Source organism: Streptopelia decaocto (genome assembly GCF_964273445.1).
Source record: "Streptopelia decaocto genome assembly, chromosome: 8".
Taxonomy (NCBI): Eukaryota; Metazoa; Chordata; class Aves; order Columbiformes; family Columbidae; genus Streptopelia; species Streptopelia decaocto.
The window spans coordinates 7325068-7342704 of record NC_138662.1 but is presented as its reverse complement, the minus strand read 5'-3'; the positions used below and the strand labels follow the sequence as shown (position 1 = coordinate 7342704).

Sequence of the window (17637 nt, the reverse complement as noted above, 5' to 3'; positions counted from 1 at the left end):
TGGGTCTTCTCCAACTAAATGATTCAATGACTCTATAAAGCAGCACGGTTAGCTGTACTGCATAAACTCAGCAAACAAGCAGGCTAATTTGGGATGAAGGAGCTGTCTGCATGGAATACGCCATTGAGAACCCCTGTGGACTCACCGCTGTACAAAGCCTTCCAGCAGGCTATGCAGGACATGACTGCGATACCTCATGAGACGGACATCTTGAGGGGTGCTGTCAATACACTGCCCATTCAGGATAGGGCGCTCAAACATGTTGCTGAATTCCTGCCGCGAGCCTAGAAAGTCAGGTCGGACAAAGTCTACCATACACCAATACTCAATGAGGTTGTTCTGGAGTGGGTAGCCAGTCAGCACCACCCGCCGGCGGGAGCGGATGTTCTTCAGGGCCTGCGAAGTGCTGGCATGGCAGTTCTTTATCCGATGCCCCTCATCACAAATAACCACATCTGGGCCAGGACGAGACAAAGCTTTCTCAATCCCTGAGGACAAGGAACATTAAGTGTTAGTTAGAGATGAATAAGGCAAAGTTCTGGGTTTATATGTTCACCAACTTCACAAAAAGAGGGGTAGTTCTGAAAGACAAAAAAGCAGTATTCGAGGCTGATTCAGGAAATAAAATGTGATGACACTAGCTCCAATTTAGCATAATATGGTGATGACCAAGCATGACTGTCCCTTGATTTCACTCAATGACCTGCATTGCATCAAGTTGGTTGTCCTGCATCAGCTCAGACTAGCAAATCTCACACAGACAAATCCCCAAGTTCGGAGTACATACTTCAATGCTTACTTGCAGCTATCGCAAGAAATGAAAGACTCAACCGAAGCTCAACCACCTTCTGTCTCCAAAGACATAATCCTGTCCAGCCAAGTCTGCTCATGTCAGGGATGCTAAAAGCAAGTTACTGGTTGTCTCCCTGTGCCGCCAGAGTTGACAGCCAGCTGGACAACGGGATCACATTCTCTCTCTCAAGGCCTGGCCTCCCACCTTTCAGAAGCTCTTGCTGCCGGTCTTCCTCATCCAAGTCAATAATGACAGGGCCAGCTTGTTTTTTTGTTTTCTTCTTTCTACCAGTGGCAAAAGACTTCTTCAGTGAGAGGAGACGGTACATCTCATATCCCATCAGCAGTACACCACCTTCTATCACCCAGTCGTTCACCACTTTCGCACGTGCAGCTGTTGTCCTGCAAAACAAGCAAACCAATCAACCAAACAACCTACAAGCTTTCTCCCCAGTTTCAGTTTGAACCAGTGGATAGGAGTCTGATGAGAAAAAAGACCAGTTCAATTAATCAAAGCACTTTCTCACATCAAATCAGAGAGAAGAATACAATGAAGTTTCTTTAGGAGACAATCTGGCAACAGAGGAAAAGAAAAAAAGCCTTTTATGTGCCACAAGTAGCAGGGCTGAGAATGACAAATTCTTACAGGAACGGAGCTGTAGAAGTTTGTCATGTACAAAAGTATAACAAACTTGAGAGCATCCTTTTTAAAGAGCTGTTGAGGAGACTGCGTCTACAAAAAACATTTTCAGAACAAGCTGCTATTGTACATGGCTATCATCATTCAATTACCTCTTGGTGTTGTCTCTTCCAATGCTACTGTCCTTCAGTTATTCCTTCCCTGCTAGCCTGTTCAGAATTTGTGCAGATCAAGACACTGTCTGCACTCATTCCTCCCGGAGCACATCAGATCCCATCCAACAGTAAACACATGGCATCAGCAGATTCAAAGTACATTCTACCCAGAAGGTGAAGACCTCAACAGATAAGGGTATAAAAATAGCTGATGAACTGAGAGTTCCCTAGAATCTCCTCACTGTTCTGATCCAGGCAAGAAAAATGACTCAGAAAGAAGCAGAGATCCACAAGCCAAGAATACACTCCCCACCAGGCTGTAACTGCAATCACCGATTTCTCCTTTCTGGACAAGAAAGCTTTGTATAACTTGCCCGAATCCCTCAAGGACAACACAATTCACAGAAAGTTACAGCATTGGATAGAGGAATCCCTAAATGTGTGAAAAATCTCAGGAAAGAAAACCATCCACAACGAATGCTGGGTGGGAAAGATCTGGGAGTCGAGGGCACAGAATCAGCCCAAACTAAACAATCTGCGACAACAATTCTGATAACAGTTCCATAAGATGCAGTCTAAGAGATCAAAACGGCTAAAGGGCTTTTACTGAAACCTACTTGTGTTCATCATTCAGGATATGGACTTTGAAGGTGCGGGGCTGGACCTCTTTGGAGTTATAATCAGCAGGAAGGTTTTCAGGCGCTGGGAGCCACATGTTGAATTCTGCTAGCCAGTTTTGGAGAGTATTCACCTGAAAAAGTTAGCCATGGAAGGTTTAAAAACCCAAATGAGTCACTTGGGATTTTAATAGCAAAAATGAGAATAGGGAATGACACCCAGCTGTGCCCAGACAGATGGAACAGACCACAGCATGCAAACTCAGGGACACAGGGAATGAAGGCAGGAGAACAGCAGCAAGGGTATGATAGAGCTTGACATAAGACAGGACACTAATCAATCTTCTCTATGCAAAGAAAGAAGTTGTGCAGGCAGCCCCTCAGCCAGCCCTTCATGTGGCTACTTACAGGTACAATGGCAAGAACAGTCTTTGCTTCCGTGTGCCGAAAAAGTACATCCAAGAAAGAGATGACCTGTATGGTCTTGCCCAGGCCCATGCTATGTGCTAAAATACACCCAAACCCACTGCTGGTTTTAAATCTCTCCAAGGACTCAACCAAGTTGTCATATAAGAATCGGATTCCACCAATCTAGACAGAAAGATAGAAAAGGTATTAGAACAGTGGGAGAAAAAAAACCAAGATGGGTATGTATTTACAGAGTGGCAAGTACATTAAGATTGCCTAAACCATGAAAATATAAAAGGGATGTTTCCATTCACTACAGCACACTAATCTAAGGAAGGTTCAGAAAATCATTATTTTTTAGATACTCACAAAATTTCCTGAGAATATAACAACAAAATCAAAATTCATTTGTAGCCAGAGAATCTGAATTTGGGGTTTTTATTTTGTTGATAAATATAATTTTATTTTTAAGATGTTCATGTAAATACATAAAGGTCTGACAATAACAATAGCCAGTTATACATAGCCCTGGCCTTCCTTTAATTTGTCCTTATCACTTGACTGTCCACAACAGCCACCATCACAATCAGAGTGGCCACAGAGCTCACCAAGGAAGTTCTGCTGAGATTACAAGGTGGGCTCGCCTGAATGCATCCCATTTTCAAGGCTAATAAAGCCTACCTGATGAGGTTTTACTGCATGTGCAAGCTGGGGAGCCAGGAAAATGTCCTCCTCATTTGGTGGATGATTAATGTTGACAATGACTTGCCCCAGAGCATCTGACTGATTTAAGGCATCATTCACGTGAGAGCCACTGCTCTCTTCACTGCCATCCTCCTCCCCTTCATTGCCAGAGTCACTGCTGTCCACAATTTGGAGGGCATCATCCTCTCCCGAACTCAGCTCAATCACTTCTGTAAAGTTGCCAAACAGAACAAGACAGTTTCTGTAAGTGTTTTACATTCTCCTCCATATACCCTCCTAATTCCCAAACCTAGACACATGTTTTATCTGTTGATACAATGCCTAAGAACCACCAAGAAAATCAGGCAGGAGTACTCTACTGGAGTGGTATAAAGGAGTCAGGTTAGAACCATTTGGGACAAGGGACACAAAACCCACTTCCAGTTGCAGATCTGAATACTTAGATGCTCATTTTATACACAGCAGATGATGCCCCATCTCATGTAAGCACTCTTCAGCAGAGCATTGAGCAAAATTAAGTGCATTTATAAAACAGAAATAAACACAAGTTCACAAAAGTGCCTGATAGGCCAGGTTACAAATGTCGGTTTAGGACTCAACTGGCCATATATTTGAAAACCAATAAGCCTACAGAAATTTGAAGTTATTCACAACTGGAGCATTTGACTAGATGAAAATGGGAGGCTTGTGGCTAAATAAACAGGCTGAGGCAACTGGTCACTTACCATCTTTAATGCTATTTTTTCCTTTAGCATCATCCTCACTGCCACTGCTGGTACTATCCAGGCAGATCACTTCCTCAGCCAGGACCTGCGGGGGGAGCTGGGCAGCCTCTGCTGTTCTGAAAACGATGTCCTCTACAAACATAAATTACAAACAGTAAGTAATTCATAATAATGGGGAAGGAGACAAAATTGCTCAGAAACCAGACAGTAATTCCTTCTACTTTTGCTCCAATAACTTAGCCCTGGAATTTTCCATAACAGACTCTCACTGTCTACAGTACTGCTGTGACTCAGCTTCCTGGGTCACAATCTCCTTCTTTCTCAGTATGCCAAAACAATAGCCCATTGCTGACGGCACCCTCTCTATTGCATGCCCTGGCTGGGGCACAGTGACCATGCAACATGCTAAAGTCCTCCCCCTTTTTTTTTTATTAATTCTTTTTGGGGGGAGGTTTCAGAAGTAAAAGCTGTTTTTCATCCAGCTGAGAAAGTATCAACTGCTGAAGGGAGGATAACTGCTCTTTGTTTGTAGGGACACTGTAATAATTACATCCCACATATCATAAATGACCTTTGTTGATCAAGACCGTTTGTTTGTATGTATGTTTAAGTATTGCCATGTGGAGAGAGAGCCTAACTCAAAAGGGCCAAATAAGCACCACTGCAGCGAGTCAGCAAGCAACAATGTTCTTCTGGGGATGCAACCTACTCTGCAGCATTTATTAGTGTTTTAAGTAGCTTTTATTCCTTTCTCCCCCATGTAAAAATGTTTTGAACACTTGTACTTAAGGGTGAATAGACATTTTGTCAAGAGGCAAAGTCAACTCAAGAACTCTGTACCCCTGACACAGCTGCTAGCTGCACTTCTCTGCCCTTTACACCAGTCTGAGAGGCTGTGCTATCAACTAGATCCCTGAAACCATCCAGGTTAGAAGACAATGCAAGATGACATATTGCCCAGAAGACACAACCATTTATACTGCCTGATGTTTCACTGCTTGCTGAAATGTGCAAGAAAGGACGAGGTTACATCATGAACATATGTGCACCCAGTCTAACATCATGAACATATACATACATACGGTCTATTGTTCCACTGTCCCTACCACCAGACCCATGCGTTACCAGACCGTTCACAGTTCAAATATGATCTGGACCAAGGACATGACATTTCTGTCAAGTCCGTTTGTTTAAGCTCCATACCAGTTCAAAAGACATGAGAGACCTGTTCCATCATCCCACTTAACCACAATTAACTTGTCAAAGTATCTTCAACAGAAGTTACTGGGCACCTTTCACCATGCAGCATCTTGATTTAGAACTAGCTCAGATGTGGAAATGACTACACTGAACCAAAAAGTGGTTTGATACTGTTTTTTTCAAGAGTTTACACTTGAAAGTCCAATCATAGAATGGTCTGGGTTGGAAAGGACCTTTAAAGCTCACCTAGTCCAACCCCCCTTGCTCAGAGCCTCGTTCAGCCTGGTCTGAGATGTCTTCAAGGATGGGGCACCCACCACCACCACCTCCCCGGGCAACCTGGGCCAGGGTTTCATCACACTCATCGTAAAAAGTTTCTTATATCTAGTTCTCATAACTAGTCTGAATTTACCTTATTTTAGTTTAAAACCATTACCCCTTGTCCTATTATGGACAAGCATGGCAGTACCTTCCTCGTTCAGCTTCTATCCTTAAACATCTTGCTTCGGGTGGCATCTCCCTATGCTTACCAGGAAGAAACTCCAGGGGTACGGCTGGGATAGTGGCTGGATAATCCTTCCGCTGCTGCTCTAGCCGTTTCCTTCTCTCCAACTCTTCCTGCTGGGCTGCTTTTGTCACAGCTTCCAGTTGGTCCTCACGCAACAGCTTTCTGGACACAGGAGCAAACAGATTTGGTTACAGTGAAACAATTTCTTCCAAAAACCTGAACAGCTATAGAGTTGTCTCAAAAGATGACTGACAAGCTCCAGGTAGTCTGTCAGCTACACAGACTGGGAACATAACTGCCAAAAGCTATAGACAAATTCTACAGCTACTTCAAGACTGCGCTTCCCAACTACAGGTAACACTAATTTTACTCAAGTAAAAACCAAAAGTTTGACAGAAGGAAAATAATGAAAGGAAGAAAAATGTGAGTGGGTAAGCTTAAGCTAGGTTATCATAGACTAGCTCTTCTATCTGAAATGATGTTACTTATTGCTTTGCAGTTTATAGACAGAAAATGCACAAAGTCATGCAAAGAAGATATGAGAGGCATTCCCCCCAAAAAGTCATCACTCTGATTCTACTCTGAAGTAGTACTTTCAGGAACTAGGACTTGTAATGGCTTTAACAATTGTTTCAAAGGATGCTCTCAAATTACCTTACTTTTACAGGTAATTTTCATTACTTCCAAAAGTTGCTGTTTCCTCACTTCAGTTTCACATGTGCAACTCTAGAAATGAAGGCTCTTCTGCTACATGAGAGGTTCAGTACAAGCAGGAGTGAAATCCTCTTCCCTCAAGCCAGCTTTTTAAATTACCCAACCCTACACTGCAGGGACATCTCCTCCATCCTAACGAAGCCTCCATTTACAAAGCCTACCGAATGCATGTTCCTTCAGCTATAAGAAAAATCAATCTGCACAAGCTTAAACACGAAGCAAAGACCACCAGCACATCACATACAAGGCCAAAGAGTCACTTGCTGCCACAGGAGCTCCTGTGAGTATTTTAGATCCCCTTGAACAAAATTTCATAGTGAACTACCACCTCACAACCTGTCCCAGAATATATGTGGTGACTTGCACAATCAAACAACTACTGCTTTATAAAATTCAGGTGACCCTGGTTTCCAACATTTCAGTCACCAGTCATAGCACCAGCATTCCTACCAACAAGTACTGGGGATAGTAGATGGTGTTTGCAACAGGATCCTCATCAGCAGATATCTGAAACTGGATATTTACTTAATAGTTGTGCTGTTTTTCAATTGCATGTCTTAAAGCCAGCAGCAAGGACACAATTTTTGCAATAAATTCCATAACCAAATATTTGCTCTTCTGAAATACCAAAGAACTCCGCACCCACATGCAGCACTCCAATCTGAGAACATACTACTCCCACTGGTGAAATCCTATGGTTTTGGAAAAGAAAAGCCATCTGGTTTGCCAGCAGTGGCAAAACGTAGCTCAGAAGCAAAGTCCAGAGATTCTGTTTTTGCTGAAAAGGCTATATAGGACCCTTGCTCCTTCCGTCCTGCTGCTGCTTACCTTATGTTCCTCCGCATGTGAGACGGTTTCTGAGCCCTCTTCTTTTTGGTGTCCTCAGAGGCCAGGCTCTTGTGCTGGTTCTGCAAGAGTCGCTCTGCCCGCTCACTCTGAGATGAGGTAGTTGAAGTAGAGCGCTGCCATTCTCCATCCTCCGTGTGTTCCACATGGTCACTGCTGAACACGGCTTCCTGGGGTTGGTCTGAAAAGAGAAGGAGGTAGCAACATGAGGACAACAGCTGGCAGCTAGCTTTTACATGAGCACTCATTAGGATTTGAGTTGAATGGGAACCAATAATTCTGAGTTTCACTTGTTTACAAGCATGTTTCTCCAAGTGTCAAAACAGTGCCACTCAAAGAGAGTTAAGAAGTTTTACAGTGAAGGGTCTGCTCCCAGAGAAAGCCATGGCTAACACCACCAATACAGTCCAAAAGTGTCCTGCAAAGAAAACAAGGCAAAATTACTTCAGTCCACATAGAACGCCTGCTGCCCCTCTGGGCCTGGTTTCCTACAGGGGCCTGATGAGCTCTGATAAAAACAAGGAACTCAAATCTCTTTTTTCTTTGATTCACAGCATTCAAGTAGGGCAGAAATTTCCGTTTATATGACACCTGTGCAACCACCTTCCCAGGTAGCAGAACATACCATGCAAGAGGTTATCTGGTCCCAACACTGGGCCACAGCTTCGCAGGTGGCTCAGTGGTTTTATCACCAGGCTCCACTCTCATGATTTGAGTGGTAAATTCTGGGAAGCTTTTCTGAAAACAAAAAGTAAGTGACAATACTCTTTCCACATTATAAATCACATGCATTTCTTTTTCTCTGCATTACCCTATTTTCAGATTTCCATTAGTGGCTGATTTCAGTCTTAAGGCACTATGCAAAATGACAACTTGTTCTATGTGACATTTTGCTCTTCAACAGGCTGCCAGTGACCAAGCTAATGTTTGCAGAGCACAGAAAGGAAATGTTTTTGTTCAAAAGCTTCCCTTGAAGTAAACTGTTTCTGACAAGCCTTGTAATAGCTTCTTTGAAGCATCCTGTTCCCTTGTGTCAGGCAAAGAGATACCCTCATCTCATAATCAGCTTTCTTGCCTATAATGTGTATCTGAGCTAATGACTGAACTAAAATGACACTTAGAACTTTGAAGGAAAGAAGACATCAGCTCAGAAGAATGCAGCAGATGAAGTAATACAGAACCAACAAGCATCACATTGTGACTCCGTGGGATCTAGAGACAAAGAACATCCCTTCTCAAAAAGCTGGGAGCTTAAATGAAGGATGCTTCAGTACAGGCACCTCTACAGCTGCCACATTAATATGTCTATTAAATTAAACTTACCACCAACCTCACCTCTTAAAATTGAGATGACAAGAACTAGATTCACACCTTGGTCAAAAGCACAAAATTTGCAAGTTTCATCTCCAGACATCCCATCAGACCTGCCCCAGTATTTGCTCAAAGTTTGTGTCAGAATCCATTTAGGACCTCAGGGCTCACTCCACCATGAGCCAATACCAGCAGAGCAGCTCAAACTTCTGTGAACATCAGTCCCAGCCAGTCTTACACATACTAGAAAGAAACAGGTATCCACAACTTAAGCAACGAAACAGAGCTCATGATGAATGCAGGGAAGTTATGCTGCATGCAAAGCTAAAGGCAAACAGATTCACTGCTGCAATCATGGTAGTTCTACCACCGTCAAGGTTTTGGAGCCCTGTCTTCCTGCCATGCCTCCTCCACCTTACAGCCTCAGACATCCTGCATCACATTCACTTGCAGACAGAGAACCATGCTGAGAATAAACCCAGTTTCCCAGGCTTCCCAGACAACAGCTCTGTTATTTGAGCCACAGACACATCTTGGTCACACTACCTGCAATTCTTCAGCACTGCTTGCTTCCCCCCACCCCTTGCAACTCCTGGTTGTGTAACTAGATCAAAAGATTGGGTGAAACAGGGCAAAGGGAAGGAGGGAGGCTGCACACGTGATCACATTCTCTGTGATGAGTCATTAAACCAGTGACTATCCTGGAGACAAACACTGTCATAGTTACACTGCTGCCATGTCACCCAGGGCCCAGGGGACCTTGACAAGGCACCAGAGAGCACAAAGTCATGCTTGTTTGGAAGAGGAAGCACTTCTCAGCCCTGCAATTACCCACGTCACTTCTTCCAGCAGCAACTCTGCCACCACACTGTGCCGGGAAAGCTTCCTTTAGCACAATGGTGATGCTAGAGAAATCCAAAGATAAGGCCACTATGCGTCTCCTCTGTATGTTTCCCTATTTCTTATGCAATCCCTTTGGATACTCATTCCACCTCTGCTTTTTACCTTTTTCTTTCCTCTTAATGGTGTGTAACACAAGATCTGCCGAAACACAAAAACGGTTGGATCAGATGGTATTTTTTTAAAGATAATTCTCATCTGAGCAGGAGCCTGAAAGCTAAAATCTGATGATAAATTTGGCCCTGCACTGAGTACAGGCCCTTATCCACCACAGCCATGTCTGCCCAGGCTGGTGTTTGTCCTGCCAATACAAGTTCTGAGGTGAGGAACACAATCTGTGCCTCAGCCCACATTCCTGACACTTATGCATCTAGATACTGAGATCTCTTCTGCACTAGCAACATTACCAAACATCACACTGACTCAGTCGCGGTGGGATTCAGAGGACAGCCGGCTTCCCAAGACTGGTCCCATCTGTCATGGTTTAACTCCAACCTGCAACTCAGCCCCACGCAGCCGCTCACTCAGTCCCTGCGGTGGAATGAGAGAGGGCCTAAAGAATACAATTGAGAAAACTCATGGGCTGAGATAAAGGCAGCTTAATAGGTAAAACAAAAACCACACACACAAGCAAAGCAAAACAAGGGATTCATTCACCACTTCCATGGGCAGGTGGGTGTTCAGCCATCCCCAGGAACGCAGGGCTCCATCATATGTGATGGTTACTTTGGAAGACAAACATCATCACTCCAAACGTGCCTCCTTCCTCCTTCTTCCCCCAGCTTTATATACTGAGCATGGCACCATATGGTATGGATTGTCCTTTTGGTCAGTTGGGATCAGCCGTCCCAGCTGCGTCCCCTCCCAACTCCTTGTGCCCCCAGCCCACTCGCTGGTGGGATGGGGTGAGGAGCAGAAGGGTCCTTGACTCTGTGTAAGCCCTGCTCAGCAGTAACTAAAACATCCCTGTGTTATCAACACTGCTTCCAGCACAAATCCAGAACATAGCTACATACTAGCCACTGTGAAGAAAATTGACCCAGTCAAAACCTTCCTTGCCACTAACATGAATAAAGCTGTTTTTCACAAAGCTTAACTAATACAATGATAAAATCACAACTTCCATCTAACCATGCAACAGCTCCCACCACACCTGTGAAACGAGCTGGCAGTTACTAGTAGGAATTATTTGTTGCTGTTTTGTACCGAACTTCTGATTGTGTACACAGACAAATCTCACAGCATATGAAAGGCGAGGCTTCCCGCTGCAGCCGTGTGGCTGTGCTCCAGCATGGCGAGCTCCAAGCTGTGTAACTGGGACCCACACTGGGACAGAAACACATTAAGAAGCAGTAACTACACACACAAAAAACTCTTTTGTACAACGACAGGTTTGGTCTTTGGGTTAGAGGGAGTGTGGGAACAGCCTTGCTGAACAGGTCCCATCAGGTAATCAATGGAATAATTCCTGCCCCAATTCTGCCAAGCCTACATCTACAACAGAAACACAATTATGGTTTATAACAGGACCTCAACACATTACTTGGGCATGGCTATACAAGCACCTTTTATACAACACAAAAATTTGCCAACCATGTTTGCAGTTGACAATTGCCTGATCATGCTTGATGTTTTTGTGCATTCTAGGAAGACCTGAGCAGTTATCCGCATTGCCTCAGTGAGAAAAGCACTGTCACCAAACCCGTGGGTGACAATCCAGCACAGCCTTGCACAGCGAGATCAGCCACATACACACAAGCACAGCTGGGTGAAAGAGCAGGCCCAAGTCCTTCAGAAGAAGACAAACATAGGTCAGTCCCAGTTACTGACAAGGATGTAAATATGCTCAGGCACTCTGTCCTGCAAGGTACCCTCAACACCAAGAGGGAAATGACTCTACTTTCTCATGCACTTTAGAGGTTTAAAATGTGCCTGCACTCTCCAAACCCAATAAATGTGATTACAGCATGGCCATGGCTTGTGCTGCAGGCAGGGGGGACAGTTGTCTTTGCTCACTTAGCTGCAGCAACCATCGCCCCCAGCTGTACATAACAAGCAGGTGGACGTGTTTGGCTTCTCAACCGACACTCGTGTATTACAGTTTAGAAGTCTCTGTAAGGAAAAAATGTCATGACTGCTCTGTATAACTCTGCTGCAGATGCTCCCTGTGTCACGACTGCCAGAGCTGCCCCTGAACACCACACACAGGTGTGACACATGATGCATAACAGCCAAAGATTTCTTCCACAGTGGGGTACTTCCTACTGCACCAAGCTTATAAAACTCACCTCATCACTTCCTTCTTGCAGAATACTCTCAAACTTCCCATAAAGCAGTGCAGGATGCATCCTGGAGAATATAGCATCTTTGACTCAGCAGTGAATCATTCTCGACACATATAGCCTGCTCTGCAAAGGGACTCAGGTTGCTACGAAGTGTCATGAATTACCAGGGACACTTTTGGGGTGTGCAACTTCTGTAACACAGCCTTCTCCTGAATCTGAGATGTGTAAGAAACCACATTATAACTGCATCCAACCTCCACACTCCAAGGCAAACTTCAATAAGTTCAAGCATCTGTGCACACACAAGTAATCACCCACTGTTCTATCAACAGGCTAGCACTCCTAGTAGTACAAAAACTGGCATTCAGGATAAGACCTGAGGATTCCCTACCTGAGGCTGTTGTACACACAAGAAGGTGCAAGAGGCCTCTCAGTAGACAAAACATCATGTAAGATGTAAGTCCTTGACTCCTCAGTTAAAACCTGGCTAACACGGCTGGTTAGAAGGTTACCCTCCTTATGGGAGGCCAACTTCTCTGCCAGCACAACTCCAATGACTCCAGGGAAGGCATACAACTGAAAAACAGACACTTGTTTACTTCTAAAAGCATTTCACTACAGAATGAATAGTAGTATTTTGCTGGGTCTTTGGGCATTGCTTCCCAGCCTAAGGACATGGATGTGCATGCTTGGTGAGGAAGGCAGCTGCATGCAGAGCAGCAAGGAGTCAGTTCTTGCTTTGGGAGCTCTCTTTCGTCTTGCACAAAGAGCAAGGAGCAGTTAAATCTTACTGCAGGGAATCGGGAGCTTCCATGCAGTTTGTAGGCAACAGCCTGTCAGACTAGCTAGTACTAGCTAGTACTACTACAGCCAGTACTGAGCTGTCAAAGCAAGGATGGGAGGAGCACTGAGGGATGGCACAAGACAGACTAATTGCACAGCTGCAGCTGCAACACTCACTGTCACTGACACACTGAACTACAACTGTGCCCACGGCAAGAGAAGCAACTCTGCAAAGCAAGCCCAACTGCAAAGGCACTGACAGGCTGGAAGATGCTCCCTGGGGTGATGTTTTCCCAGGGCACTGGGCCCTGGGGAGGTGTGTACGTGATGCCAGAGTTAACTGTACTTGGCACCTGAAGAACAGCAGTTCTCTAGCTGTGGCACAGCAACTATCTCGGAGGCTGGCAATCGCCAGAGTGCTCCGGCTCATCCTGTATTCAGCTGAGGCAGAAAAGAATATTCTGAAAATATTGCATTTCTTTCTCTGTATGCAACCGGTGCAGCTGTCCCATGGATGCCATGCAAGAAGGAAGGAGAGGTGTCTGCGCAGAGCACCCTCTCACAGAGGCGGCATTACAACACACCTGAGCACCCCAAGGCTGAAGGCAGGAAAGTCCTTGTGAAACCCCTTAAGGACCGTGCAGGTGAAACAAGGGGGAAGCTCAGACTCCCTTCCTCCAGGCCCTGCCTGCTGCAACACCCAGGAGAGCCACAAAGCCCTTTCCCACCACTTGACACACATCAGTGCCCAGTTCCTTCCCCCCAAAGCACTGGGAAAGCCACCTTACAGGGACACAGAGGGGGAGGCAGCCCCTCCAGGGACTTGAGGCTGTGGCCACCCCCTGCAGCCACTATCAGGGCAGCTAATTAGTAACAAGACTTTGTTCTCGGAAAATAATCGGGCTCAGTCCTTGACGGCAGGAGGCTCCTCCCAGCCACAACTGCCATACAAAGCCCTAATTATGTAAGGATTATACAACCGGCACACCCGCCCCCCCGCGCTGCAGCACCCGCTTGGCCGCGCTCCCCGCCAGCACGCCGGGACCCAGCGCTGGCACCTCTCGGCCCTCACCAGCAACACGAGAGACAGCGCCCAGCCAGGATCGGCCTTTTCTCTACACCAGTGGTTTCTTGTGTGCAGGGTGTTATTCCTGTGTGTGTCAGGGTGCCCCTCATGGATGTCCTCTCCTGGCCAGGGCCACAGCTGTGGGGAGCTTCCAGGCCAGGCACAGCCCTGCCAAGAGGGCAGCCATGCCACATGCCTTGGGATCTGCAGCTCCCAGCCCCTCTCTGCATGCTGGCCCTGCTCAATTCTAACGAAACGCAGCCCACTGATAAGAGTATGACTGATTCCTACCATCGCCCTCGCCCAGGCTCCAATGGCTGGTGTCCTGCTGAGTCACAGCCACAGCACGGCGAGACACAAAGGCACCTCTCTGGCAGAGCCTGCCCAGCCCCAACACTTGTCTGCTCCCAGGGGAGGCTTCCCTCACCTGTCAAACCACACGTACATCAGCTCTGACATCTTCATTCCTGTCACTGATCTATCTAGGAGTTAACCACCTCAGGTCTGTTGTTCGTTCCTGTCACCGTAACCAGACACAGAGACTGTCATATTGGTATAATAAACAGCACTGCTTGAAGCCTGAGTAACACATTTTTCACTTCTCTAGGTATCTGTGAAGTGAATCAGTCGCTGCAGGCTCAAGACACCTATGTGGAATCTGCAGACTGGTGACAGCTGCTTCATCCCCACCCCAGGGCCAGAGGATGGAGGGAAGAGATGTGAAATGAGCTCCGAAGAAAGCACCCCCAGCACAGGCTCTGCAGGCCCGGGCACAGCGAGAGAGCCAGACCAGGAACACACAAAAGCCAAACCTATCTCCAGAATCCTTCTTGGGCAGGAAGCCCCGATCAATGGAAAACTTTAGAAGATAAATTATAAGGCAGCACTGCCCTTCTTTGTTCCTTCAGAGGTCTTTCAGTGTATCCATTACTGATGAGGTTATGCTGCAGAATAAAACCCCTTTCCTGGCCTGAAGGAATCCTTCAGGAGCAAAAACCAGCAGAAGTGAAAGGCAGGAGCATAACACCCAAAACCAAAGGGAAAGGAAGCAGCCAAGAAGTGCCGAGAGGCAAATGGGAACATCAAACAGCCAGCTTTGGTGACAAACGTAATATATCTTCTAGCCCTGGGATTATGCAAGCAGAATCAGGCCCCAAATACACAGGAGCTCTTGTTCTGGCTGGGCCTCAATGCTATGGGACGCTGAGACCAAGCTTACATAAACCCCAAAGAGCGCTTATATAAGCGTGGTATGGCACAGGCCTGCAGCCACCAGCACCCTGCACTGCCAGAGCTGGCCCTGTGCTGGCACAGCTGCACCCAGCCCCACCAGCACCTCACACAAGCCCCTGAAACGCAGCCCTGGTGGGGTGGCCCTCAGGTTGTCCTCCCCCTCGCCCACACCACGGAGGAGAGGTGGATCCTTGCTCCGGAGCACCAGGCAATCTCACATCTGCCGCCAGCTCTGATATGCTCAAAGGAAGATTGTGAAACTTCAAATCAAATTTCCACGGCGCTTTAAGACAGCAAGATCTGGAGAAATGCAGAGCGCTGCTACCTGGCATCTCTCTCCTAGACAGATAACCAAAATTACTTTTCCCAATAAAAGTCCTCAAAGCTAAAATTTAAACTGCCTCCTCCTCCTCATGAACCCTCCACTCACACATACACTGCGGGCATTGGCCAAGACAGGGAGACAGGGAAACAAGCCAGGAAATGCGCCCAGCAAGGTAGGAGTGAAGCGGGGATGGGTTACACGTGTCCTTCAGCCGGGAGTGTGCGAGAGCAACTGAGTTACATAAAACCACGCACCGGAGTCAGGAAGCGTTTCAGGCTTGAGTGCTGGGAAGTTTTCAACAAGCAGCACACAGGAGAGAAATGAAACCTCCCCTTTCTGGTTATCCCAGTTAACTAGTAACCCTGAATACAGTTTTGCCAGCCAGATTACAAAAATTACCATAGGGATCTAAACCACAAGTAACTGAATTTAACCGTCAGACCTTGCTTTTTTCACAACAGTTCAAAACTTAAGGAAAAAAAAAAATTGCTCTATTCTATTAAGGTGGATAAATAATTGATTTAGGTAAATTTCGCCTCCCAGCTTCAGAAAACAGATGCATACAGGGCTTGACATGTTCCTAGCACAGTGAATCCAGCTGGTTGCTACCATGACTCTTCCAGGGATAAATTTCAGGGACTAAGAAAAGAGGACGAGTAGGGGAGCAAGCATTCTGCATTACGCAATCATTACATAAGCACTAGTTTACACTAGGTAGCTGGGAGTTGTGGCATTAGCTTTACACCAGGATACCCTGAGAGCAATGAGAAATAACAAAGAAGGGATTATTGCTGCCACACGCTTCCAAGGCCACCAAAATGGCAAACAAATAGCGAGCACAAAACAAACTTTAATTCCAGCCTCAAGCCCTCACCATAATTTTGTTCAGGACCTATTATATGAACAGAGCAGGAGGAGAAGACATCTGATACTCAATCCTAATTTGAAAGAGCAACATGGGAAATAATCCCACATAAAACATCCTTCAGCATCTGAGTGCTCTTTTGTTGTTGCTCATGGTAGCAATGGTATAAGAGAGGAGAGATTTCAAAATAATAATACTTGGCATTTGTTCGGTGTCAAAGGAGTTCCCAAGCATAACACGATCCTCACAATAACCTGCGAAACAACCCCTGTCCATCTTGCAGAAGAGAAAGCCCAGGTGAAGAAATCAGGTAGGCATCAGTGCTGAGGAACTCCCAAGTTGTTGGCTCCCTGTCCTATGCTCTGACCAACAGGTTCTCTTTCGTCTCCCTAAATATAATTTCCTACTTGGAAAACCAAAACATAGCTGAGGATTTTTTTTAGAACAAAGCACAGAACTTCAGCTGCATTCTTTTTTTCTGCTTCAGTCTCTAATTTCAGAGGAATTTTTAAGGATTCTGTTTAATGAGGGAGGCATCACTTGGGAACAAAACACAAATTGCTGAGTTTGAGCCTGTGTGGCATTGCATTCCACTGGCACCTCTCCCATCAAGTGCAGCCAGAAAAGTGACCAAGAGCACTGGAGAAAGCTAATAAGACCAGGATGAAACAGAATCACTCAAAGAACAATCTGTTTCTACTTTTTCTTTCCAAAATATTGATGCCATTTTGTGTGCTCCTAAAGGAGTTTAACAAAGGGCTGCAAAGTTGTTCATGGCAATCAGACTCATGCACATTGAAGCCACAATGTCACAAGGACACCTCCATCCAAAATATGTAACACCCCAAAATCTAAGCCCACTACATCCTGGAAAAAAGACAAGCATTGCTTCCTTCAGAAGACTGCTAAAATTACAACTGCCTCTTTGGTAAAAAACGGAGTACATTTGTATATGCAGAAGAGACAGGGCTCTGTAAATAAGAGATTTTTTTTCTTGCAGGGCAACAGCCTCTTTTCAAATGGGGATGGGCAATGTACTGCCACAAGCCCTGATTTACTCACTGGTGAGTGCTACCACAAAATAATTAAAAATCTTCTCTAACTTTCCAGAAACATTTATAAAATTATAAACAGATCGCACAGCATCACATATACAAGTGTTTGCTACTTTGAACACCCCAAAGAAGTGTTCAGACACCTGGAGTGAGAAAAAGCCACGTAAACCAGAGACAAAAAGAAATCCTGACCAGTGGTTGAAGCACCAAGGCAGGGAAGAGCATAACAACTCAGTTCTGTCCCAGTCTCACTCTGTGGCCTTGTGCAGTTTTATCACCCTCTCCAGGGACAAGGAGCTATGGAGAAATGGGACAGAGACCCTCCTGGATCCAGCAGCCAGAGCACAACCATGTGAGCTCCATTACAAATGCTTCCTCAAACAGAGACCATTTTCCTGCTGGTAGAGCAGGCTGTGATGAACCTTTCCCCAGACTTTACAACTTGACTAGCAATGCTGTACAAAGAGGAGTGCACTTGCACTCTTGTTCTCCTATGTTTGTACA

General features: G+C 45.7%; 1 protein-coding gene across 6 annotated transcripts in view; it reads right to left on the bottom strand.

The window, feature by feature from the left end:
* RAD54L2 (RAD54 like 2) overlaps positions 1–17637 on the bottom strand; it is a 68324-nt gene that overhangs the window by 13874 nt on the left and 36813 nt on the right. For all 6 annotated transcript variants that reach the window (XR_014184788.1, XM_082060193.1, XM_082060192.1 and 3 more), the window contains 8 exons: positions 7293–7491; positions 5773–5912; positions 4043–4174; positions 3294–3526; positions 2613–2795; positions 2205–2338; positions 998–1194; positions 146–488 (listed from right to left, as the gene is read on the bottom strand). Coding sequence is in view for 5 of the 6 variants with exons in the window: in XM_082060193.1 (XP_081916319.1) it covers positions 146–488; positions 998–1194; positions 2205–2338; positions 2613–2795; positions 3294–3526; positions 4043–4174; positions 5773–5912; positions 7293–7491 (1561 nt within the window). In the remaining variant the exon portion in view is untranslated. The remainder of the gene's footprint in view (positions 1–145; positions 489–997; positions 1195–2204; positions 2339–2612; positions 2796–3293; positions 3527–4042; positions 4175–5772; positions 5913–7292; positions 7492–17637) is intronic.